Source organism: Telmatherina bonti, assembly GCF_933228915.1.
Source record: "Telmatherina bonti genome assembly, chromosome: 7".
In the NCBI taxonomy this organism is placed as follows: domain Eukaryota; kingdom Metazoa; phylum Chordata; class Actinopteri; order Atheriniformes; family Telmatherinidae; genus Telmatherina; species Telmatherina bonti.
Window position 1 is genome coordinate 25,282,243 of NC_136625.1, and position 27,961 is coordinate 25,310,203.

Below are 27,961 nucleotides of genomic sequence, written 5' to 3' on the forward strand. Positions count from 1 at the left end.
TCTGGTACTTAATGACACACAGCAGCACATGTTTAGAGCTTTTTCTCAGGAAAAGAGAAATAAATAGCCAACAGAATCAAAGTGGTTACACAAATTTACTGTGTTAATATATAACATTCCAGCAATACTATATGTATAGCCATAAAGTTAACGCTCATTTTCCAGAGAATTAATGTAGAGTTGTGTGTGAAGAAACAAAGCCATAATTTATGTAGGTTAAATTTTATACAAAAGAATGTGCATGATTCGGTTATATTCCAAACGCCACTGCCATCCTACAAGCTGCCTCAACAATCATCAGACCATCTCCTGTCACAAGGTTTCACCACAAAATACTCACACACACACACACACACACACACACACACAACCACATTGCTGTAATCATACAGAGTAATAAAGCGCCAAAAAATCCTCAAATTATGATCCTGACTGCTCTCTATCTGCCTCTGCAACGGTTGGTGTGCGAATGTCTCTGCCCCCCTAGCCCAGTGCATCCCCCCCTTCACCCCCACCCCCCATACACCCCCACTGGGTCCTCCTTTTGGGAGGGGTCCCTGGCTGGAGACCAAGGATTCAAATGTAAATGAAGTCGTGTTAACCCTACCCACACCATGTGCATCGTATAGTGGAGAGTAGTACTGTGCTTTTAATGGAAAAAAATAACAAAAAACTTTATTTCAAGTGTTTTGTTGCTCTTTGTTTGTCCCTTAATTTGTTTCTTCAGTTGTTGTTCTCTGTAACCTTTTTGGCCATTTACTGTTTTATACTTCCTTGTCTTCGACATGGGGTGGCTCTGTTCTCAACACCTTGTGAAGTAAATGGAGACTTGTAAATCTCAGTAGTCATGCTGAGCAAAATGATTATAAACCACTACTTCATGCAAGTACTACAAAACAGTGGCACAGATAAACAACGCAAAAATAGTAGATTGATACTCTTACTGTACCGGCTCAAAAGCCAGTACAAGGGCATATGTAAATCTTTAGCTGGTAGCTACTTAAGCCACTCTGACAGTGGACAAAAGAAACTCATTAACATCATAGTGCTTGCCTTCACTTGGAAAGCAGACTACTGGGCATCTCCTCATCCTCCAATTAAAGTGACTGATGTCGTTATGGGTATTTATTCCCAGCACACTCATATTTTGTCTCTTTTCTGGTGCAGTGCTTCTTTCAACAAAATTTGTCATTGAGGCAATAACAGCGTGTCATCTCTGTAGGCAACTTCTGTGACTTTTTGTCACGGATTCCATCTATTTTCCATCTATCTTAAAAAGAGTTCTTATTAGCTCATTATTTAGGCTGAGTAGTGTTAAAGTGACTAAAGATAAAGATCTAAAATAGAAATTACTGCATAACTCCTCTACACTTTGTAGTGATACTGATTACTAACCCTTTTTATTAGCCCCATTTTCTTGCATGTTTTGATGTTGAATGTGGTAGAGAAAAAGTAAAACACTGGAAGAAAAGCTCATTCATTGGCAATGTAACAAAAAAAAACATGTCACTTTTTTTTAAGTTGGTTTACCAGCATTGAAAGGAAATACTGCATCATACTTACTGGTTTTAAAATGCTGTAAGGAATCCTGCAAAAGGGACTTCACATTTTTACATTGACCATTTACATGTATAATCCAGTTTGTATTCCATCCATTTTCTTAACCCCTTAGTCCATTGAAGCATGGCAGGGGAACTGGAGTATGTCCCAGCAATCATTGGGAAAGAGGTAGGATACACCCTGAACAGGTCACCAGTCCAAACAACCATTCACAGTGGGAAAATTTAGAGTATCCAATCAGCCTAACATGCATGTCTTTGGTCAGTAGGAGCACCCAGAGAGAACCTGCGTATACACTGGGAGAACATGCAAACCTCCCCCCAGCCGAGGCTCAAACCAACGGCTGCTGTGAGGCTACTGTGCCAACCACTGTCACTGTGCAGCCCCCAGTTTGTATTCTCCGCTGCAGATTGAACAGTAAAAATGTAACTTGATGAAGGTGGGATTAAAGTTCTATACCTCTGATCTAAAGCCAATCTATTTTTTTAATACAAATTCAGGGTTTTGAAATTAATTTTTAATAAGTGAGAGAAAAATCAGATTCTACCTAAATGAATCATGCAAAACTCCATTTTTGTCCCTTGTCAGAGATGATGAAACAACAGTTTCTGTGTCAGGGTGAATAACTGAACAGCTGTTAAAGATTCATAAGACAAAATGAGACTAGATGAAGAAATTGGACTGATTTTAAAACAGTGTCCGCTGCCATTTTGACTCTTGCAGTGTTGAGAACAGGATGTTGCCTTCATGAATGTCTCCTCTACCCCAAACCAACCCTTCTGTATTTCCATTCCCAGGTATTTCTCAGTGTAAATTAGGTTTAGAAGACAGTGAGAATGTCTGTAGTGATTGTTGATGGTGTTATTGTGTAAACATCATTCACAAACCTAAGCGTAGTCGAGGGTGTGTTTAATTTTATTTCCTTCTTCTCCTTTTTCCCTTTTTCCTTGTACTTTTTCCCACTTTCTGTACCCTGTCTTTTTTAACATTTCCTACCCTTGTTGTCCTTGTTCACAGTATTAGGCTGGAGTATGGTCGTGTGGTAGTAGACACGTGTTGTGTGTGGTTGGTGAGTTGGTGTTGTAGTATTATGATTCGTCGCTCTTCGTGATGCCACCAAACATGGAGAAGTGACTGGATCATTGGAGTTTAAAGATGAAAGGGGTGACCCAGGTTCCCTGAAAAAAGTAAAATAAAATAGAAAAAAAAAAAATAAAACACTAGTTCCCATTTCACAACTCACTTTTTCCTCAAAAACCATGTCCTGAGCTTTGCCACTCTGCTCAGCTCTGCTCTAGGATCTTCTTCTGGATATGAACACCTATGCTGTATGCTCTCTTGATGCTACATTGATACATTTACAAATGTAGAAACGGGTGGGTTGTTGTCAAAGCCTGCCTACTGAGTTAAGGCTGTACATTCGCTGAAAGTGACAAAGGTCATGAGAGTTGGAAGGAGGTGATTGTTTTTAATCAGACTGCAGAAGTCCTTCAAAGCTGAAGAATCTCAAGCTAAAACTTGTTTGAAAAGAAAAATCTAAGAAGGACTTATTACCTTAAATTTCTTGCAGTTTTGAAAGGTTTCAGTGGACCCGTAAAAGTTTTAACTGGTACTGACTTTTGTTCAAACAATTCTTTCAACAGTTTTCCTTGGAAAAACTGTGCTCACGGCTTCGCAGCCAAGTTATTGCATCACTTAGGTTGAAACACTTTCTTATGATTGTAGTTTCTGTTGGACGACATGTTAATTCATCTCATCTGAGCTGAGCAAGTAGGCTTGCTCTACTCTCAAGTTTGTCCTTGCTTGAAGTTGGTATTGCCATTGTCTAGATGCTCTGTTTAAATCAGCAGAAACTTCACTGCAAAGACATGTAGGGGAATCTTCAAAGCTGCAGACCCAAATAAGAAAATCCTCAGACACCATAATCATGCCATCATAACCAGCCAAGCCTGAATTATTCATGTTTTTTTATATATTTTTTTTTTTATTTTGGTTTATGAAATTGTTTCTTTTCCAGCTCTAAATTAAAGACGACTTTGCTTTCATTGAACTAAGCCAATCACTCATTATTTTGGCTAAAAAGACTATTTTAATCTCACCTTGAAACTGTATTTCTGCAGCCTTTGTCTCTTGTCATTTTTTATTCTGCATTAGCTCTAAATAAATCCATCTCTCACTTCACATCCTACAGTTCCTGTTTTGATTGGATTAGACTTGAGCTGAATTATCAGAGCTGAGACGAGTAATAATGGGATGATGGAGAAGTGAGCTTGGCTGATTGGGTGATTACTTAGCTTATTAGTTCCATTTCCATAACAAACCTCTAAGAACAGACTGTCACAGAAACACAAGTCTGGGACTGCTTTTTTTTAAAACATACAAATAACCTTTTATAGTATCTGTCAGACAAAAATATTATTTATACTCAAGATTTCCCCCAGCCAGACAAAAATATGATAATCGAAACTGTCACCACAAGCTGAAATTCAGGTATAATTGGGCACGTCACAGAGCTTTACTGAAAAATTGTTTGAAGCACCTTGGACAAAATCATTGCTTCATCTAACCTTGAGCAAATGCCTGCCAGTAACCCCAGTTTTATATAACAATACTCCCACCTCATGGCCATTGCGTGCAACAGCAGCACATACCACACTACTCGTGCACAAGTATTGGTTTGTGGAGGTGAATTAAACTGCAGTTCAGTAGAAACACTCATGAGACTGAACTTCAAGTCTGATTTTTATATAATCATAAAATGATCTCCTTTCGGTCTCAGTCTGATCGAAAGCAAAAGTTCTGATCCTGATAGGATGAGAATCGGTGAGCAAGTTAGATTAAATAACATAAACCACAAATCATCACAGCACCACACTGTCTCTGTCTTTGCCTGAGTACTGATCAGCCAATGATTAGCAACTCTAGAAAAAAAAGATAAGTTTATTTATTTATTTATTTATTTTGGTCTTAGCAGGTTGAAACTATGCATGCCTTTTTTTAAAACAGTGATTGGTATTGCCAAACTCTCACCTGCACTTGTATGGAGAGCCAAGGGTGCCATAGCTGCTGGCCATGGGACTGGTCAAAACAGAGCAAGTTAGATACTTAAAGTGTGTTCAGTCCAATCAAAGCCAGACCCAATGAATCACTCAAATTCCCAAAACAACAAAGGAGTTTGCGTCGAACAAACGAAATCTATTTACTTGGGATGATTGTACTTTTACACATATATGTCCATAAACAGTTGCTCTGATGTATAAGCTGTAGATATCAGGATTTATATTACAAGCAGAATGGTGGGACTGACCAATGCAGTATGGGGATTATTAATGAAATACTTTCATTAAGTTCACTTGGATATTGTCTGTATCTCAGAATCCCTCTGGTGTTGGAAGAGCATACAGAGCTCCTGGAGACATGACTGGCACTCATTCCTAGGTTTCCACTTACCTTTAATGAAGATTTTATGTTTTTCAGAACAAGAAGATGCCATATTTGTATTTGAGTTCTCCAGATTTGAGCTACCCTTATGCTCTGTCACCACTTCCACGCTTCAGAGGAAACTCTGTATTTATTGAGGTACTCCGATAGGTAGATAAAAATCTTTCAAAGACATGAGTTGAATTTCTCAAAATTGACTCAAGTTCAGTCAACATTTTCTCTGTATCTCTCTAGTCCAGGGGTTTCAAACTGCAGTCCTGGAGGGCCGGTATCCTGCAGGTTTTTGTTGTCTCTGTGCTCCAACACACACCTGACCAACACTCAAACAGGTTGACAAGAAGCTGCTGGATCCATTGATTTGAATCAGCTGTGTTGGTGGAGGGTCAACAACAAAAACCTGCCGGATTCCGGCCCTCGAGGACTGGATTCTGACACCCCTGCTCTAGTCTTTCTTCTTTCTGTCAATTTCCCTGTATCTGGCACCAACCTCATTTATAGAGATTGTACCAATTTCCCGATTTTAGATTTGTGTATTGATGCATAAACACTTTTCTCTGACATGGTTCTTACTGACTTGTGAAACCTAGGAATGAGTGCTGAGTGCTAACACTAAATACAGAGGTTATGTATAGACTTGTAGTTCAGCTTGTGAGACTGAGTGGTGTCAAATGGTCAATTAACAGATGTGAAAGGCACATCATAAAGACTGTTATCAAATTTGGACTTTTCTGGTTGCATCACCATCTAATGGCACCAGAGTTTTTCACATGTATTTTGTCATGTATTGTGTTGATCCTTGGATGTGAAGAACAGAAATGTACATATTAGATATATTAGCCATATCATGTCATCAAATCTGGAGACCTCTTTGCCATGTCTGACAGAGGAAAATGACTGTTTAACTGTAAATACTGTATGTATAGTAACAAAGGATTTAACTGCTGCTTCTTTTCTCCAGGGATCACCCCCGTTTTGTTCAGTCCCATGGCTGCTTGGTCTCAAAAGAAAGGATAATAGTAATGTACTTGTCTATAAAACACAAGTTCTTTTTTAATTTCACTGTCTGTTTTATATGCTTTGTGTCTTATAAATAACTCCTCTTCTGTCATAAAAGCATGATGTGACTCTGTTGACTGAGTCTTGTGTCTCTTTTCCTTATGTTAGACAATCACATATTGGTTTAGACAACAATAAATATATAAACACATACTACTTCCTGTTCCCAAACTTTTACATCTCAATAAATAATTAAAACCGCAAGCGGTGATATAGGCCCTTGCACCATGGCGCCGCTTGGCATAATGCCACCGCCTCCCCTGGCAACATCCTTCCCATGCCTCTCTCTCTAAAGTGCAGCCAGACTGCACTTCAGGCCATTTAGGCCTTATGAAGGGTCACTTCCTGTCACCAAGGGGCGGGGCTAACTTATCATCTAATTATTGACATGCAGAAATGTAAAGGATATGACTGGCATCATCTGTAGCAAATTTGGTGCAGGTTGGTTGTTTTTTGTGGGAGTTATGTCAGTTTTCCTTTTCATTGCATCACATCTGCTTTGCTGCCCCACCTCTCCTAAACGATATCTCCTATTAAAAGAAATAGCACAACTTTTAATAACACATGCCTCTTGAGTATCCTGACTCATTTGGGTTAAAGTTAGATAAAATTCTTAGCAGGACTTCCTCAAAATGCATGGCAAAGAAAATGACAGAAATGACCCCAAAAATGGCACCTTTTTCAAAATGGCTGACTTCCTGTTTGATTTAGCCCATATGTCCAAGACACTTTTTTGAAGGTACTGGAAGCATCTACAAGTGTGCTGAATTTTATCCATGTCAGTCAATGTAGTGGGAGGGGCTAAATGATTAAAATATTGTAGGGGGCGCTATGGATCCATTTACTATCTTTTCCACTATATTTTCATTTTACTCTATTAAGGACATAACTGTCATGACTCATGGCAAGTATGGTGAAGATCAACAATTTCATGGCTTTGTTACAGGTACTTCCTGGTTCATGATATCAGACACTTGTTGTTGCCAAGGGGTGGGGCTAATTCATGGTCATATTATTGCATCGTAGATTTTGTTCATCATGGGATTGGCATCAAATGTGGTGATTCCTGTGCTGATATGTTGTTTTATGTGGGAGTTTTAGCAATAAGTCTTTGTTAATAAGACATAAAACTTTGAGGGCCCGCCCCTCCTAAACTAAATCTTCTATTAGAAGAAATAACACAACTTTAAATCACACATGCCTCCTGAGCATCCTGTGCAAGTTGGGTGTCAGTTGGACAATATCCCTAGGAGGAGTTGTTTAAAATGCATGGCAAAGAAATGACCCCAAAAATGGCACCTTTTTCAAAATGGCCGACTTCCTGTTGGTTTTGGCCCATATGTCCAAGAGACTTTTTTGAAGGTAGTGGAAGGTTCTCCAACTGTGCTGAATTTTATCCATGTCGGTCCATGTAGTGGGCGGGGCTGATTGATTGAAATTTTGTAGGGGGCGCTATGGAGACATGCTCCATTTATTCCATAATGTTTCAATGGGGCTTAGTTCAGAGCCTTACTGTCATCAGTCATGGCAAGTTTGGTGGCGGTCCAAGGTTCCATGGCTTGGTCACAGGTACTTCCTGTTTCATGGCGTTGGACCGCCATTCGCCATGTCCCGTTTAGCGTAGCGACTTGAGGTTTTTATTGTGGCATCATGAAAGGGTTTGACATGTTTTGGAGGAGTCTCAAGTGTTTGGGACCATTTGCTTAGAAGCATGACCCTCAAATGTGGAAAAAACCACTTCCTGTTGTAAGTGGGCGGGGCTTAGGTCTAGACCAGCAATGGTCACATTAATCTGTTCAGGACTGATCCCTTATTAATGCCTATACGTTTTAGGGTGATCAGATCAAAATTGACAATTTTATAGTGATTTATGATGTCACGCCGCCGCATGGAACTTCGCCATGGCGTCACGGGCACGCCGTGCAGCGTAGAGCAACGTCCTTTACCAGATCTCTTCACCAACATGTTTTGTGATGCCTGAGTGAATTTGGGCCATGTGGTGTCCTCCAAGCCAGAGTTATGGGTGTGTGAGCAAAAAACAACACTTTTGACCTCCAGGGGGCGTGGCTATTTCACAATCAAAATATTGACATATAGAACTCTGTAGGAGGGGACTGCCATCATATCTAGCAAATGTGGTGCAGAAATGTTGCTTTATGTGGGAGTTATATCCGTTTAATTTTTCATGGCGAGACATCAAACTTTGAGGCCCCGCCCCTCGTAAACTAAGTCTCCTATTAGAAGAAATAACACAACATTTAATCACACATGCCTCCTGAACATCCTGAGCAATTTGTGGCTCAGTGGGATAAAAGCTCTAGGACGAGTTCGTTAAAATGCGAGGTGCTAAAACGCCAAAATATTGACTTTGACCTAAAATGGCCGCCTTCCTGTCGACATTTCACCATGACATTAAGAGGATTTTTTCTTCGCCCTAGCATGTAGATCATGTGTATGAATTTTCATAAAGATTAACGACATGCAGTGGCGGGGCACCTAAAATAGGTGGCGCTCTCGTTCAGTTTCGCCCAAACATTCTGGAGCACCTCAAAATATCAAATTTTTCGTATTCCCTTGGGGGGGGTACGCAAAATTATGTGAGTTTTCGAGCACGTTCAGGCCTCCAAAAAAGCACGCGAAGTGTCCGAATAAAAATAATAAACACTGCAAATACAATAGGCCTTCGCACCGCCAAGGTGCTCGGGCCTAATGAGCAGTCATCTGATCCTTATCAGCTACTAGATCAGCTAAATAAATCTTCAGATCATCAACAAAGTATACCATATTGAACTATTTAACACAAAAACAGATTAGATGTAATAGCCGCTTTATTGAAATAAGCTTGGTATATCTTTAACTGTGAGAGTTTAGCTAGGCTTCTAAATGGCATGCATTGCGTGTGTAAAGGTAAGTGCGTTTAACTATAGAAAATGAAGCCCAGCAGTCGTTTTCATTTCTTTAATTTAGTTAGACTTCAGGTCCATTAAAAAATTCAAACATACAATTATATTTAAAAAAGACAGTCATACTAGTGTTTCCACATGGCAGACTGATATCTTACATTACTGCATGCTTAGTCAACATAATTACAATCGCTTTGCAAGAACATTTGAGCTAATATATAAATTTTAAAATTTATAAAAAGCGGAGCATGAAAAAAGCATCAGAAATGATAAGTTGCACTTTACAATAGGTTTATGTGGCTGCACTGTACTGTCTAGATTTCTCAAGAAAACTGCACATAATCATTCTATGCAACCTGAAGTTTGCAGATTCTGGCCTATTTTAAGTTAATCCACGAGAGTGCAGTATCAGTACTGAAAGCCTTGAAAAGACCCATTTTGACCTTCTGAACACCATGTTTTATATTTCAACTAAAGTTTCAACTTATTAATATCAAGACTTTGTGTAAAAAAAAATAAAAAAAAGAGCAATGTTTATGCTTTGTTTATGCTTTGTTTATGCGTTGCAAGACCAAAAGCAGCTACTGAGCAAAGTTAAGTTCAATGCTGACATTTACAATTACTAAAATGTGACAATAAAAATGGCTTTAAGACACCTAAAGTTGTGTTTGTTGCAAACATCTGCACACACACTCTTTTCCCAAGATAAATAACATGTCACTTTAATGTCAGATTAATCACCAAATCAGATAATTCTTAAATGTGTTGGTAATTAAAATATCATTCTTTTCTCTAAATGAATACTCTGAATGATAATTGACATATAACTATCTGAAAATATTTGTAATTTCTATGTAGATAAAGGTTTAACATGGAAGCATTTGACATGTCTGATTCATCTGACTTGACCCCGCTGAGAGAAACACAGGCTGAATGACAGTAAGACATAAAAGGCCCAAACTGGCAAGCTGAGGAAAACACAAAATCCATGAGGGGGGAGAGAGAAAAGGGATTATTTTCCCAGCAATAAATCCAAACATTGGTCAGATGATCCGATACCTAAAGAAAAGAAGAAAACGCAAAGCATTCCTGGCTTTAGCTAGACCTTCTTTCACTCTTCATTTCTCTGTTCAAGTCAACTCTTGACTAATCCCAACAGGGATGGGCGTTTAATTGATCTTCTGGAGAATTACTGATTGATTTTTAATGGCTCATCAATATTCTTATATGAAAAATTTGTATTTATAGAAAATTCTAAATATTTATAGTCTATATTAAAATGCAGTGAACCCTTAGATCTTTATTGCAATCTCTGTTGTGACAGTTAAATGAGATTCATTTAGTGGTTGCACTGGAAAATATGCACTCGCATCTTCAACTTCAACACCATATGCCACAGATGCATTAGTTTAATTGATTAAAAAATATCATGGATGAACTTCTTGACTAACAATTAATCGATTGTCAGTTAATTATGCCCATTTGTAACCAACACACTGCCAAGAAAACATTTGGTGACCAAACATCTCCACACTGAGAAAGAGAGCTTAAACATGCTATATCCTGGCCAGCTGACTTCAAAGTTGATCAAAATTAAAAGAATAAATAAAACGAATACAAATTACCATGTTACAAAAGAACTTTATATTAAATTAAACAAAGAAGCTTCAGGTTAGCTGTGCAGTTTTTTGAGGGGTTTTTTTTACAAATAGACCCACTGACATAAACGGGGCTGAAAGTGTTATGCAGATGGAGATTAAGGGACTTTTTTTTCCAATCCCATTCAAATATTTATCTTATCACCAACAGTGGACGTTTTTAAAAACCCATCTAAAACCTCATTTTTATTCCATGGCGTACAACTTGTATTAAGTTTTTGACATTTTTGCCTTTGTGGGGGTTTTTTTCTGCTATTTGTCTTTATCTGTTTGTTTGTGTGGGGTTTTTTTTTTTTTCTTGTACAGCACATTGGTCGACGTCTGTTGTTTTAAACGTGGTTATAAATAATAATGTGACTTGACTGGTCTTATGAGCAATAAAGCCATTAGCAATGTTCTTAAAAAAAGGATGTTTACAGTTATATAACAGGAATTATATGACACACAGTGAGGTTTTGGTTTGGGATTGGATGTGCTAGAAATCATCTGCTGACACAGTGAAGATGTGGAGATGTGTTGCAAGCATTTTTTAATTGATTCACTCTTGATGAATGACGACAATGTTCTTATTCATGGGGTATTGGGGCACACAAACCATTTTAACCAGTATAACATTATTTGGAGCACATTCTATAGCGTCCGCGGTCACCAGAGGATAACTTAATTGAAGAAGCTACTGGATAGTTTATGGTGTAAAATGTACAAATTATAAATTTTTTTAGAACTTTTAAGATAGCCAGTGAAGACTCAAGATAATCAATTCTGATGGGATAGTTTTTCATTTAATCTTTCATTTGGGGATTTTAATTAATTCTGATTGTAGGTTGCAGGATTAATTTTAGACTTACTGTGTTAACCCAGATGCACTTCACCAAGGAATTTATAAAAGTTATCTTAAGAAGTCAACAGGTATATAAATCATGTTTTATCTGAAAGATCATCTGAAGGGAGAAGGTTCCCATGTACTTTGTTTGATTTCTCTTTTTTCCACTAGATGGCAGCAAAACACTACAAGAAAAAAGAAAAGCCTTTTACCGAGTTGCTTGTTTCAATATTAGTTTTGGTAAAAACACACACAATTCGCTCACACTGGTTTTCACTTCGTGTTTTATTTGTCCCAGTTTCATATTTGTTTCTTCCTGGACAGCCTGAAGGCAGAGAAACATGACCAACAGACTCAGAAGAAGCTCAGGGGTCTCTGCATTTTGGCCAAATGTGTGTGTGTGTGTGTGTGTGTGTGTGAGTGAGTGTTTAAGTGTGTGTGTGCAGGTATTTGATCAAAATCTTCGATTAGCTGTCCTCTTAACAAGTCAGATCCCCACCACCGCCCGTTTTGGAGCTGGGGGAAGGTCCTGAATGCCTCGGCCCCCACTGTAAAGGTCACTCTACAGAGGTTAAAGGTGATCACACACGCGCACACTGACTAAAAATACACACACACACCCACACACTAAGAGTCATTCTAAACCTCTTTCCTGGCATCTCTTCTGTTTAGTTTCTCCACCATCCTCCACCACTCTTTCTCTCTCCTTCCTTCTTTTTTAGTCTGCTTTATTTAAAAGTGATTGTCTCTACCATCACAAAGACACTTGGTTCTGATTGATTGATTGATAAGGGAAGAGGAGAAAACATCAACACTGGGGGGCTTCCAGAGTTCTGAAGGAAAAAGCAAATGATGCATTTTGCTGGCAGGAGTTTCAGCTGCTTGGCTGTCCATTTGTTTAAGCTTCTAAAGCAGAAAAACGCCCTGGCTGATCAGATTTCAATGAAATGAGACACACATGTAAAACTCATACTCACACCTGAGCGATGAAACAAATACAGAGACGACAATGTGCCGACAATTGCACACAAAGAGAAGAAAGGACACAGTTATGAATCTGAAACGCACACATAAATACACATATTTTATACAAATACACAAACAGCACATAAAAGACGTAGCGCTAACAAAGAATGCAAAGATTACCAAATGCATTTGTGGTGTTTTTTCCCCAGTTTCTCCCCCTCTCCTCCACCAGAGGTACAGTTCATCCTGCTGTTTATATACACTTACATAGAACCCATGCACAAAAGAATCGCTCATCCCACCTCTAATGACAGAGGTACTCTGGTTGGTTCTCTTTTTTTAATATGGGAATCACTTTAACTCACATAGGAGACAATCTTCAAACACAAAAGCCAAAAACTTGATGCAAAACAGAAATGATTGTGTCCTTGATGTGTTGTTTGTACATTGATCTTCAATTTTCCTGCTTTGTTTTCATGATCATCCATCTAAATTTTGATTTCTTCCTCAGCTTTATTACAGCTTTTATTTCCATCCTCTAGTTTTTCTTTATTTTTCTCCATGTCTTTTTCTTTCTTATTGTATTCTCTGAACTCCAGCAAGGACACAGTGCAAGTCTATAAACAATAAAGAAAACTCAAAACATGTCAAACCAGACAACTGCTCGCATTTCACGCACTCCTTTCAGGGGAATTCTTTAAAAAACCAGAACAATCATTTTGCTGTGATCTTTTTTTTTTTTTTTTTTTGTCGCTCTCATTGCTAAACGTTATTGTTTTCACTACATGAACCTTTACATTAAAGATTTGAGGTATATCAAGATGAATTGTCTAAATGCCTTGCTGTAATGCAAACCTGGACAGAGGGACCAGCAAAAGAGGGTTTGGATGGGCGGGGGCTCGCCAGCGGGGATCATGTGAAGATTATAACTTTTCCACAGACTTTTCTCTTTGGTTTCACCTGCTGAATTAATTAGTGGATGAGATGGAGCAAAGGTTGGGGGCTTGTAAACAGTCAGACACACACATACCTACACTCAGACTATAAATTACACAAAAATATCTCTTGTTGGAGTGTGTGTGCGCACGTGCGTACATGGATGGGGCTTGGTGAGATGGGATTATCTCACCAGTCACATAAGAAAGAAATGTGGAAGTAAACAATGTTTTGCCTTCAGTTTGAAGAAGTGCTTTTTGAAACAGAATAAAAGGGGCTTTAAAATATCATAAGGAACCCACCAGTGTACACCCCCTTAAGTTTAACTATATGTATCTTTGAAGTGTGTGTGTGTGTGTGTGTGAGAGAGAGAGAGAGAGAGAGAGAGGGAGAGATCAGAGCAGTCCAACTCCTGGTTGAAGGAAAAAGGCACTCAACTCTTCCTACATGACAAATACCTCTTTGTGTTTGCCATGTAGCATGACTGCTCTGTGAAACATACACTTCTGCATGTCTGTCACTCTGAATGAGTGGTATGGTTGTGTGTATGTGTGTGCATGTCCCAGGTCCAGCGTGAACACAGCAGGCTTGAAGTATCTTTGGTACCGACGGCTGTGTCACAGTCTGCTTGATTCTGTGAGGTAGCCACACGTTTCCATCACTACTTATCTTCTTTGGGTCTGAACTTAAACCATCACACTTAAAACCCACCGTTTCCTCATCTCTGAACTCTAAAAGAATTCCTTTGTGATGCTTTCAACAGAAAATGTGTTATAGTGCACTACATCGTCACTCCATAGGAATGTCAGTCCAATGTTTCCTTGCAGCTTTGTGATGGCTCTCTGATGCTGCTGCCTCCCCTGCCACACCCTATACTCCTATTTGCACCTCCTCTCTAGTATGATTATCTCCCGCTAGAAGATGCTACACAACAAGTGGCTTTGCCCATAAATTAACAATAAAAAAGTAAAGAGACACTCAGAAAATGAGGCGGTTCTCATGGTAACCACAGAACACCGTTAGCAGAGGATTGCAGCGACAGTCCAGTTCAAAGAAGATTAGAGATCAAGGAAGAGGTCCTTCATGTCCGGACAGTCCATTTGTTCCATCACACAGGTATTCACAAAAATGCACAGTTTGTCACTTGTGGTATCCCTTCCTTGTCTGTGCATAGGATCAGTCTATGACATATTGATTTGTCTTTTTTTCTAACCTAAAGTTTTTTGGGTTTTTTTACATTTTGTCAAGAAAGTGCTTCTTATATAGTTTCAGCACAACATAGCACAATAGTCACAAGAGAGAAACCATGTGTCTATGGTACTATTATTACCCGCATCAGTAGTTAAAGGAGAGATAAAATGAAAGAAAGACATATGGGGGGAGCGAGAGTAGATAAATAGAGAATAGATAAGAGAGAGAGAGGAGAGATTAAATTAAAGATTATTTACAGTCTTTGTGTTTTATGTTGATCACATTTTTCTTTCTGAGGTATGGAATGGGTAACGTGGCTGTGTAGTGCTCACACTTTGAAGGTTGTAATGACGGAGCAGACACAGCAGGACGCATGGCGTAGGAGCGGGTTGCTTCTGTTCTCTGATTATCATGAAGAGAAAACATCTTTGGCACTCTGGATCCTATACTGTGATGTTCTACCTCTATGTTTGGCCACTTGAACAGAGCAAACCCCCTCCTCCCTCAGTCCGCACGCTCCCTACTTCTGGGATGACACCTTTTTTTTTTTTACGTGTCATCCCTGTTTGATTGTTCTCCTTTTGTAACCTGAAAATAACCTCTCATGAGGTTATGCAGTCGATCGCCATGTAGCCATACAATGAGTAAGAAAAAAAACATTCAAATACGTATCAAAGGGTGTTTTAATAAAAAACAAAAAAAATTATAATAATCCTGCTTGTAAGGTGTTTTCAGGACTATACTGTTTTTTATATCATAACAGAAAGTTGCACTGCAGGGTTGTTATGGTTTCTCTGTGGGATTGCTGGAAGTATGAGCTTTGGCTACATCAACGTGTTCATGATGCCTTCCAAGTTGTGATGAATAGACAGCAGGTGGTGCTGTTAGTCTGATCTGGAGTGGGCTGAGTGAATGCAGCCCTGTAAGACCATTAGAACTTTATACCCACTCCCAGTGCTGTGGGTTCTATTGGCTAGTGGGTCCAATCGTCTGGGAAGAGGGTTTCCAGAAACATGACACACACGAATAGAATTTCAATCATAATCAGTATGTGTTCCTAAATTAGAAAATCCATTACCAGGTGGCCTAAATGGTTTGACCCCATTAGAGGCCAAAAGTTGTAGAAATACCCCCCAGAATGGTGCTGAAACTGAGCAAGTCATTCTTAAATTCAGGTACCACAGAGGGTGTTTTGTTGGGCTAGATGTCATTGAGTGTGTTCATTCTGAGTCCAAATTTGGTCACGTAAAACCTGACCACGTTAGTTCAGAGCTGGTTTATGAAAAAAAAAAAAAAAAAAAAAAAAAAAAAGAAATGATACCAGAACACAGCCAGTACAACTGGCTGCCCAGTAGATACACCTGCTGTCTGATTTCTGACTGAGTGAAGTAAAAGTCTCCTGCCTTGAAGCAAATGTTTGCTTTTCAGTGCTTCCTTACAAACCCATGATTAACCGGAGCTCTTTGGTTTCAGATGATGATACAGAGAGGGAAACTCTCCTAAAGCTATTCCATATTTGGTTTGAGAAACTTATCCCACCTAGATATTCAGATGAGCACTGAGTATGATGAGCATCTGATTCAACTGGACACGTGTGACACATGGAGCAGATGAATCAGATGAGACTGGTGTGAGACTACACGCACCAGATGTGCAGATTACCAGTTAGAGTTTGTTTTTTCATTAAAACAATATCATAACACTGAAACAGAAAGAAAAAAAAAACCATCTCGCCCGCGCTTCCGTGACCGTCAGGCCTTGGAGAATGTGTTAGCAGAGGAGGTACCAGGTTGGATCGGTGACGCGCTGGTGTTGTTGCCGTGAGGAGTGTGCACGTGGCCGTGCACCGCGTGAGCGTGCTCCTCTGTGTCCCAGCGCTCCGGACAGCGGCGGCGCGAGTTCATGAAGAAGTTGGAGACGGTGGAAAGCTCCAGGCCGAGCTGCTGGGAGATGGTGAGCTGCATCTCCTTGGAAGGGCGGCGGTTCTCTCTGAAGATGGCTACCAGGGTGCGACGCTGCAGGTCGGTGAAGACCAGTCGCTGCTTCTTTGGCACCTGGTTGCGTTCACGTCCCCGATCCTCCTCCTTGCGTTTACATGCTGGAGAGGAAGGATGTGATGTAGGAGAGAAAACAGGAGAGGTTTTAAAAAAGGATTAGTTTTAGCCTAACCGGAGGACTTTATGACACTTTCAAAACACAGAGCTGGGACATACAGTATGTAACAGCAGGGAATGAGAAACAAAAGGAACAAGATATCGAAATGGGAAAGAGGTGGGATGTGAAAATGAACTAGCTCTTTCATTCTTTCTTTGTTTTTTTATTTTAGTTTATTTATTTATTTATTTATTTTTGTCTTTGTAAGAGTGGTTAAAACATTTAGGACAGCAGAAGGCAATATCATATTTATTTATTTATTTATTCATTTATTTATTCATTCATTTATGTGTTTGTTTATGTATTTATTAAAAACTGCAGTATTCCCACTTGGTATATTTTGATTAACAAAATATTGTGCTTTGTTTTTGTTGTTTCTTTTTTTAGTTTTAAGGGCTTTTTTAATTTATAATGTCATTTAAGACTTAGTCTTTCATTTATCTCACATGAAGCTGTGAAGTTCGCGCTTTATTTATTTATTTATTTGCTTGTTGTTTGTGTGTTTATTATTCTCAGATTGAAAGTATAACCACTTGTAGAGCCCTTCAAGATTTTTAAGACTAAGTTGTTTTTAGCAGGAAGAAACACGTAAAATCAACTGTTTTTTCTTTGCTCCGTGGCTTCATTCTGTCCCGATTTTAACCTGTTCTTGATGTGAAATGACGCGTTCAATATTAATAAAAATGCAAAAATTAAAATAAGTGAAGGACATTAATTGTTAATTGTAAAGCAGTCTCTCGCCAAAGTGTAGAATATAACCAGTATGCCTTCGGGGGGAGAGGGGGTGGGGAGCATTATGTTCCTTCAGGTTTTACCTTTACAAATTTACAAATTTACCAAATGCATTTTACATCACAGTAGGCTGTGTGAGCCCGTCACAAATATCATATCAAGTTTAATTTTCCTATTGATTTTCAAAGTGTGTATATTAAGCAGAAAACAACAGCTGCAAGAAGGACATGTTTGAAAAGTGTTCATGTTCTCGGATTCCCACCCTTAAAGTTTTGAGATGTCATGAGATTAATAACTTTGTAAACAATTACATTTTAGAAAAAAGTCATAAATCCTCTAATGAGAGCTTATGCTTTGTCTGAAGTGTTTGGATTGTGGCTCCGTGTTTCTTGCTGAAACCGGAGAAGCGTGATGTGAAATGCTGACAGAGAAGCGGTCTGCTGTGCTGCCTGGATGCACCGTCAGGACTGGCTCTGGCTCTGGAGACTGGAGGGAGTCTGTTCTGTTCTGCTGCCCTAAAAAGCTGCAATGATCGATTTTCCGCGGTTTTCTCCTGAACACGTGGTCCAGTAATCAGGGCTCCCTTCCCCACCCGATCGATCCTATCGATCCGCGAGAGCGGGGTGCGTGCGGGACATTTGTGTGTGCGTGCGTGCGCGCACCAGCTCGCGCTGGGGGAGCATGGCTCGCGAGCGCGCATCTGTGACAGACAGATGAGAATAAATTGTTTATCTGTAGAAGAACAAAAGCAGGAGAGAGGCGGGTAAAGAGTGGCAGGCGTCCAGTCTGGGAGTGCAGGAGATGGAGGCCGGTGAGGAGAGACGGGCGGAAAGCCTGGCTTTATATGTCTGTTTGTGTGCCCAGACGAGGACAGGAGAAAGGGATGAGAATGAAAGAAGGGAAGGAGAAGGGATGAAGAAGGCTGGCTGCACTGTGGAGGTGGTGTATGCAAATGATTGATGACTTTACCGCAGGTTTAGACAACAGCAGTAAACAGATTTGACTGTGAGGTGGAGATCAATATGAATGTGCACATGTGTATGCATGGTCGTTTGTGTACGTGTGTGTATGTGTGTGTGTGAGAGAGAGAAAGATGCCATTGTTTATTATTTGTTACTGCAAGCAAAACAGCTATAAAGATATTTTTCCCCAGCAGGATGCATGTTTGTCCCCCATGTTAGTTCCTCCACAGATGTACCACTTCATCCCTTCTTGACTGTTTTCTTCTTGTTGTTTTTCTCAATTGTTTTAATTTGCTCTCAAATTGATAGCCCCCATATTGATTGATCCGCACTTCAGAACCATTTCATGGAACGTTTATTCAATTGGTTCAGGCCCAGCCATGCCAGAATCTCCTCCGGGCTCTCTAAGTGCTGTCTCAAACCAAACTCAATACTCCCTAATGTAATGACTGAATGCTAGTGCTAATATAGTGATAATTTAATATGTAATGCCTGTTTTCGAACAACTTGTGCTACCGGCCATTTTACAATGCCAACACCACTCTGTTTCTCCTTTGTCAACTCAAATGGGAGCCACTCGGGGGGCTGCAGTGGGAGCACGCGCGACCACAATCATGAAACCGAGGAGTTTGCGCAAGACCTGGACCTTTTCAGCAGTCTTAGTCTCATCCCATATATTGCCGAATATTTTAAGGTTTATAAGCAATGATGCTCAGTCAGTCAGCAATATTGTTCAGCAAAAATCACAATTTAGACCAAATATGACTTAAACAATTGTGCTTTGGGACTAATATCTCAGATAATCAATAGGCTATAGGCCGATTCCAAATGAGACTCCTTTAGCCCCACGAGCACCCAAAGCAGAGCAATAGATAGGACCACAGGGGGAGAAAATAGGGAGCTGCTCATTAAATGGAGGCAAGAATCAAACTGGTATATATTTAGCTGCCTTGTTACCAAATGAGCTTCTCTGAACAGACATGCAGTCTCAAGGGGCTTTTGCTCAAGTTGTTTCGTTTATATCCTGGTGTCATGAAAGCTAAAGGTCTCAGAAGAACTGCCACTAAGGTTCATGTTGACCTCTGCTGATCCCCTGGCTGTTGAGCGTGTTAAGACGCACTTGTGACTCATTAATAACAGTTCTGCTGTTTGGCTAACTTTAACTAAATGCTGGTATTTATTTATTTATTTGTTTATTTATTTGTTTATATTTTGGGGCTCTCAGTTTGACTGTGTGCATAAGATAAAAGGGCAGTAAGCCACAGGCGTTATGAATTATTATGAATGACATCGGAGAATAGGGAATATTAAAGATTCCCCTTTCACATCTGTTTGATTTTAACAAAACCAATAAAGAGAAGTAAACAAAAGAATCATGAGTCTATCTCTTTTCATTTTGTTTATGGGCGCAAAGGGTCTATATTTCTATAAAATGTCTATATCATGAGTGGGTGTAGAAGTATTTAATCTACAATGTAAACGCGTTTTATTATTACGTCTTGTTAGGATGCATTTGAGCTTAAAACGTTTTGTCACTGAAACTGACACTTGGAGTTAAGTCTGGTAAACTTTAACAATGTTACATTACAAATGAATATATCTGTTATTCAAGGTCAGCATACCATTTTCTTCTTTCAGCTGACGAATGTAAAAACAGCTTTTAGGTGTCAAACTGCACATGAGCACGATTCTGCATATTGAAGGTCATTGTGACATACCAGATCACCAGAACAATTTAGTTAAGGAGGATTTAATTTCCCACTGATGATGAACCATTAAAACTGTTTATCGGAGTTGTGTTACAGACTGAGTTGCACAACAGCAAGACAACAGATGTATGAGTGTGATTGTGTCTACAGACGCTGTCTGGCGTTGGGAGATGTTGCATGTAAGAAACATGAGATTCTTAGATAGCAGCTCCTTGTTGGGCTACGAAGCACATGGACATTCAGCAGATATGAAAGCCAGTGGAAGCAAACCACGGACATCTATAGTTTTATCCTCTGATTTGGTCAAATGAAAATGTAATAGTTAGACATAATAATTTTAGAGTTCTTATCTGTATATGTCTAAATGACAGCAGTTTGACATGTTAAGGTGAGTGTATATATGATGTGGATGTGTGAGGAGATGGGCCATGAGGGGCAGACGGTGAACTAACCGCACCGTGCTGCTGCTAGCCGACGCCTGGACGGACGGATGAGATCGGGCTTTGTGTGCGGTGAGACGGGCCCTCTCCCGCCCTGGACGGACTACTGCAGGTGAGAAACAGTTTGGTATCAATCACTTTCTGTTACAGCTCACAGATGTGCGATTATTGATTGTATTGATCATGTTATAGGCCTATTCATTGCCGGCACGTAAAGTTACACCACCCCCCTCCCATCACCAGGCGACATCAACCCCACCCGTAACAACACACAGCACAGCGGCGGTGAAAACCACACCGTTTCTTCATCCTTTAAATACTGACAATTGATTAGGATTGGCTTATTTGAAAGCTGTCGTTTATTTCTCGATGAAAAGCCGTGTTGTCCAGCTGAGGTGCGTGATCGGCAGCTTTACAAGCCATCAGATATTGGCTTGTAGTCTGTAAACTGCAGATCAGGCGACATTTATTATTTATTTATATATATATATATATATATATATATGTGTGTGTATATATATATATATATATATATATATATATATATATATATATATATATATATATATATATATATATATATATATATATATATATAATATATATATATATATATATATATATATATATATATATATATATATATATATATATAAACAGTATGCTTTTTTAACTTTACACTATGCAGAAGGAGAAATTCTAAAGGCAATGTAGTTTAAAAATGTTGCTGATTTTGACGCTCTTAAAGTGCAAAAAGTGAAGTGAATGAAGTATGAATAACGAACAGTAAGCAGTGTCTGATATAGATTGTAGGCCTATTAACGTTTTGTTTCTGTTCGCAAAAACGATTAGCCAAATAACATATCACGAAATCTGGTGTGAGAGAGTGTCTCTTATTGGGCTTCAATTTAGGCGATTTGCACGTATTTGGCGTCAAGTGTTGCCTGTTCAATCCTGCCTTATACAATAGCAAAAAAGAAGAGAAGTCTTCTATTAGATCATTGAACAACTGCTTTTCTGTAACACAGACCACACACTGTGTTACATAGAAAAGCTTTTGAGTGTATTTTTGTGTTCGCCTATGTTTCAATATTAAATCATTGTATTTCTTCATTTGATCAAAAAGCAATGTCTCAATAAGCTAAACGTATCATTGAACACATTTCTCCAAAACCTGCTCTCACTCACAGTTTATCCACAGATGTTTATGCTAAAAAGCTGTAATTCCATTGCCAATTAAAAGAGCGCTTCAGAGGTTTTATTGCACGTGAAACTGCGGCTTAGCTGTTCTTGCAGCAACATGAGAACAAATCCCAACTTAAGGTGATCAAAACGGGACTCGTTGTAAACATGACTGTGTTGCAAATTATTCATTTAGAAGTTAAATTAAACGATATATAAAATTATGATTATAGTAGCTCTGTTTATAGGACCTTAAGGTCGTTTATTTGCAAAAATATGTTACGTAGAAATGTGTTTTTGTCTTTATTACTTAGTTACTTCAAGTATCCATTAAACTGCCATATCATCAAGCTTTTATTCACATAAACTGATATAGTTAGGTCATTAAAAATTGACTTTTTTAGATGATGCATAATAAAATATTTCATTCATTTTACTATCTGTATGTAGGTTGTATTGTAACAGTTCAAGCTAAATGTTTCCCTTAGTTACAGCACTTTCACTCTCATTCATGCTGAGTGCCAAAATATTTCACACCACTGTGCCAATACAAGCTATGTAAAATGCCTGTTACAGGAAGAGATGACCAGAGAGAAGAGATGAATTAAGGCTGGAAGGTAGGGGATCTGGCTAGCTGATGCTGATACAGAGCCAGAAGAGAGAGGAAAGGAGGAGGGAAGGAAAAGGGAAGAGAATATGAGAGAGCCAAAGAGATCAGAAGAGAGGAAATCAATACCGATTCAGAGCGAGTCAGATAAGCCTGAACAATGTATAGTGCAGACACACTCTATAACCCAGTCACACACACACATGTGCATGTGAAGGCACTCACACAGACACACACGCGTATGCACGCTCAGTGAAATGTGCTTCAGGCCTCCATAAAGATGCATTACAAACCCCATAAAGCATAGCAACCTTTAAAATCAAATGACATCACAACCTTGGATTGCTTTGAGGATTCGCTGACATGAGCAGAAAGCACTCATTACAAGGTGTCGATTGGCAGCTGGATGCTCTGATGCCCTTTGTCCACTGCAGGATTCTTTTAGGCTCTATCTTTTAGTGTTTGTGTTAAAATGTCAGCCTTTCTGCCCAGATTTCACATCAAACATTGTAGTCCCCATTCGTGATCAGAGTAGGCTTCTTTCCTGCCTCATAAATATAATCTGATGTGAGTTTTCTGCAGAACACCACGCTGGCTGGTGTCAAGTTTGTGTCATTGATATTTTACAGTTTGTTTGGGGTGTAAACAGTGTTTTTCAAAACCACTTACAGACCCTCTGCTGTGGTACTTAGGGAGGAAGAGTGGTGTGTGGTCCTCAGCTGTTAACCACAGATTTGACTTTGCTTACCTAGAAGATGCTGTTGCAAGCGCTCACACCACCACTCTGCCTCATTCTTTCTATACCCTCTCGCCTTCGTCTCCCTTATACTTATCAATTATTAAGGTCTGTATTGATCCTTTCAATACCCTGCCTCTATCTGACTGTTCGCACAAAGCCAAAACCTGCCAGCCCTCTCTCAATCAATGGCATCTCTTGGCTCCTGCAGCTCTTTTTCCACATGTCAGTTTTGCTTTTCTCGCTTTTGCACTTAAGTCAGGTTGACTGAAGTTTTGTACATTTCAGTTTGACCCATTTGGATTCCTCTGAAAATGCTGATATTAATCTTTCATGGAGTAAGTAAGTTTGATGGGCATTAAAAGATGGGCCTGATGAGTGAGAGAGAGAACAAGGGAAGATTAAGGATGGCTTTATGTTTCATGTCTTACTTGATGAAACATTTCTTATTCATCCTCTTCTCATCCTCCAGGCAGTGTTTTCTGTTTTGTTTTGTTTTGTTCTGTAGCGCCAATCTCCTGAAGCCAAAATACCTGCCTGCCTGTTGCTAGGTTAACCAGAGAAAGATTAGTGATATTATTGTCATGAGCTGCAGAAAGGGAGAGCACCAGGGAGTGGGAGAGAAGGGGGTTGGGAAGGGAAGCGGTCTTATTGATCTCCTATGTGCAAAGCCAGGCAAACACTGAAAGGACAGAGCAACACTATTAATGACACTCAAAGCCTCAACTACTAATCCCTATCTATCTATCTATCTATCTATCTATCTATCTATCTATCTATCTATCTCTCTATCTCTCTATCTCTCTATCTATCTATCTATCTATCTATCTATCTATCTCTCTATCTATCTATCTATCTCTCTATCTCTCTATCTATCTATCTATCTATCTATCTATCTATCTATCTATCTATCTATCTATCTGTCTGTTTCTCTCACTCTTTTCTTAATGCCAAAAGAAACATAATGGTTTTATCACATGAATTAAAGGGCGAAATGGAGCAATTTAACCATAAATATTTACAGCCTTTGAGGTTCCGAAAAGTTTATATTCTCTAACTTCTGGTTCGTACTGGTCCAGGTTACTGATCTCCACCCCAGCTACAATCAATATTTTGTCAGAACAGTTTGAGCAACCCAAGGCTGCCTTGAAATAGATCTGGAGATCTCATCATCAGTGTTATGCAGTCAGATACCTCTCAGCCATGATATTATGTCCAGGGACTTAATATTGTAGACGTTCTTCTCATTCTAAAGAGCTTTGACCAGTCAATATGGACAAAAAACATCTGATGATTGTTTGGATTATTTGGTTTTGTATTGGACAACGGGTCATTTTGGGGCCACGAGGGGTGTTGTGTTTGTTTGTTTTTTTCTGAGAAAATTGCTTTCAGATTCTATCAGAAGGATATTTAGTTTTTGTTGTTATCATGAAGCCCACCGTGCACACTGGTCTTCTGTTACTATATGAATGTGCTGTTGTCAGAGTATGAGCGTATATGATGTCCAGGTGGCAGGAAAAGTAACCTCCATGTGAAGGCCAAGATGCAGGTTTTTTGTAGCACAACACAAATGATCAAAAGTACTAACTTTAATAGCAAGAGGTTTTAAAATGACTTATTGCTTGTAATCTTTTCAAGTTATTCACTTGTGTTTTATCTGTAACTAAAACAACTGTGTTCTGTGAGATGAAACAGCCTTTTCTTTTCTTTTCTTTTCTTTTCTTTTCTTTTTTTTTTTCTTTTCTTTTCTTTTCTTTATTTATTTTGTTTTAATCCATTGATCTGGGGAAACTCTTACTGTTTGCTCGCCTGTCTTCGCAGTCTGTGGACTTGAAACGCATCGTGATTGTGGAAGCCCCCCCCCCCCCCCCCCCCCCCCCCCCCCCCAAGCATCGTACCTGGCCATGTTGTAAACTTAGACCTTTTACTATGGGTCCAAATGTAAAGCCGGACAGGCGGTGTGGCTATTACGTCTCTCAGCTCCATGCAAGTATTGATCGGTGTACCACATATAAAAAGGAGAGTGAGAACTGGAGTATTGATCAGTCAGCCTGGGGTCACCCCGCTTCTGCCGCGCAACTGCTTGCCTAGTAACCCCAACACCGCCGTGTCGTATATAAACGCGCGTGCGCGCCCAGAAACAGACAAGGTGGGAGGACTTTTATTGCTGTGTTTATTTTGAATCAGCTGGGATTTGATACGTCGATGAAAAATATAGACCTACAACTATCAACCGTGCGTAAAGGTCAATGTCCACAAAGCATTTATTGATATATCAGAATTTAAAACAGGAAGCTTATGTCTTTCTACACACAAGAGCTGAATCCCTGAAATGAATGTTCAGCTAATTTCCCAGATGAAGCCGCTGTGCCTCATGTTGTACCCGGTAGAGCTGTCCGTGGTGCTGAACTTTTAGGCTTGCGAGAGATTAGGTTGTTCCTGTGACATAACAGTGGATGGTGATCTGTCTGTAGTGTTGGACTACTTTGAATAAGTTCAAAAGAAAATTTTAAAAAAAAACTGAAATGACTGTCTCACCGGCCAGCCGAAGAGCAGACATCCGTTGAAACTCTGGCTCCTGCAGCCACTTCCACATCCTCCTGAAAGTCTCCCGGCCTGACTTGAGTTTACTCCAGGGTTTGGGGTTTCGTAGGAGGTCTGAGAGTGTGCCCTGCGACCGGCTTAAGATCCTCTGGGCGAAAATAGCCTGCGGGATAGAGTACCGCTTTAGTTCCGCGGTTATCCTCTGAGCCACCTCCTTTGTGTTGATTTCCTCCGCCTGGATGCCTGACCCTGATACTCCTTGGCTGCCCCCGGGGCCGTGCCTCTCCCGGTCTCCCAGCATCACCGCTCCGTTGGCTTGGGAGTGGAGATGACTATGCGGGTGGTGGTGCATGCCGTTGAGATTGGAAATCATGCCGTGGCCATGCCCTCCTAAACTCCTTGCCAGATGTTCTTGGTCACTTCTGGAGAGCATGGATGCGTGGGACTCAAACCCTGACACCGGAGAGAGCATTTTGGTGTCTGTGGAGAGATGCGCACCGGGGCCGTAAGCTGAGAGCGACTGTTGGGAGTTGTGCAGAGAGCCCAGCCCGCCGGACAGCGGGGACAGCGAGCCGTGACCCATAGCAGACACGGACATCTCTTTGGGGTAGTGACTGTATAAATTGCCCATGGATGTAAGCCCCCGGTGGTCGTCTCGCATCAGCGTGAAGCTTCCACTGACGTTCCCGGCTGAGATTCGTTGATGGGCGGCAGCGTGATGGTGTGGGTGCGGGTGGTGAAACTTATCCGCCACGGAGGATATTGGAGGTAGATGCTGCAAAGGAGTCAGGGTGGTGTACGTGTTGCTAAGGCTCATCCCAGTCTCGCACATGCTGATGGACGGATGGAGGTGTCCGGACAAAGCGGACGGGTCTGTCCGATAATCTCCGCTGGGCCCCTCAAGAAGGGAAGCCATACCGGAGACCATGGTTGACCGCGAGCCGGGAGCGTGCGAGACCAGATTCCGGGGCGTCGAACTGGGGGGTGGCGACGGCCGACCGTGCGGAGAACTCATAAGGTCCCCAGCCTGGGAATGCGACGAGACGCTGTGAATGCTGTCCATGGTGAGCTCCATAGCAGAAAGAATATGTTGCCTTGTCCCACCCTCTCCCCCGTTTCTCTTCTTGCTGCTCCCTCACTCTCACTCAGGAACACGCGCTCTGCCTTACCCCCTAACCCTCCCGGAGCAATAAAACTACAAGCCAGCTTGAACCCAAATCCATTGATTACAATGATCTGATCAATCCAGTGCCGTGAAGAGAAGCTCTGTTGTTCCGAGGTACGCACAGAACCAACTGGCTCTGTGTTGTCGTGGTGCTGTATGCATTCATGTGCAGCTCTCCAGGGCTACATCTCATCTCTGGTCCAACAGCGCTTCCACTACAGAGCAGGTTGAGCCGCGTGTTGGAGTGAAGGGGGCGCGCCTCTGTGTATTTAAAATATGAGGCGGGCACGAGCACTTTCTTAACAGTATTCCTCGCTGGGATTACACTCTGCTCTCAGAGCATTAACTTTGTTATACGAACGTGTTTATATATTTGAACACTATTTGCGGCTGAGTGTGTGCACGCGCACACCCCTCCTATACCTGTGCAGGCTGACGGAGACAGAAAGGCGACATCCTGACGCAAAATGTTCATGAAACAGTCTCAGTATTTGTCTTAAGGAGTTCTTTACAGATAAACTTTGTTTTCCCACGGACTGTATGGTTTTGCATTTATGCGCTTAGTGATAAACCTAATTGAATTATTGACTGACAGAGATTAATGACACGACGCAGACCGGTTAGGACTGGGAGGGGGGGAGACGAGGTCACAAAGTTAGGATCCCAACGCTGCAGACCAATAAGAGAACAACCCGCTGGTTTGTACAGAGGTCACCGCATGCAGTGATGCTACGGATGAACATGAGTAATCATAACATGTCCTTATAAATGAACCAAAACGTATAGTAATAATTTAAAACAAAAACATCGGTGGGGAGTGCAGGGAAGATGAGGTTTGAAGCTACTTTGAACAGGGGTCTGTGCGCGAGGGTAAACGAATATATAAGTTCTCAAATTAAACAGGCAAAACAAACGAATAAATAATAATAATGATGATCAGAATAAAATAAATTGTGGTGATATTTACGGAAATTTGTTCTCAGTTCTTCAGACAAACAAATGGCTTGTTGGACTCGGTGTTGGCTCGGTGTGCAGATGCAACTCGTTTTATACTGCTGGTTTGTTTATGTTCGTGTGTGTTTGGACGCGCACCTGTGTGGTTTGTTACCTGTATGTTTCGACCCATCTCAAACGTGAATATAGTGTAAGAAACCCGAAAAACGATCAAATAATCGTGCCTTCGTTTTGATCCGTTT

The 27,961-nt window shown here is 40.4% G+C and overlaps 1 protein-coding gene across 1 annotated transcript; it reads right to left on the reverse strand.

Annotated features, from left to right (window-relative positions):
* Window positions 1–16,285: 16,285 nt before the first annotated feature.
* onecut3b (one cut homeobox 3b) lies at window positions 16,286–26,675 on the reverse strand (the record flags this gene model as incomplete). Its single annotated transcript, XM_079243269.1, has 2 exons — window positions 16,286–16,632; window positions 25,595–26,675. The coding sequence occupies 2 exons, from the start codon at window positions 26,673–26,675 to the stop codon at window positions 16,286–16,288; spliced, it is 1,428 nt and encodes a 475-aa protein (XP_079099395.1).
* Window positions 26,676–27,961: the final 1,286 nt, after the last annotated feature.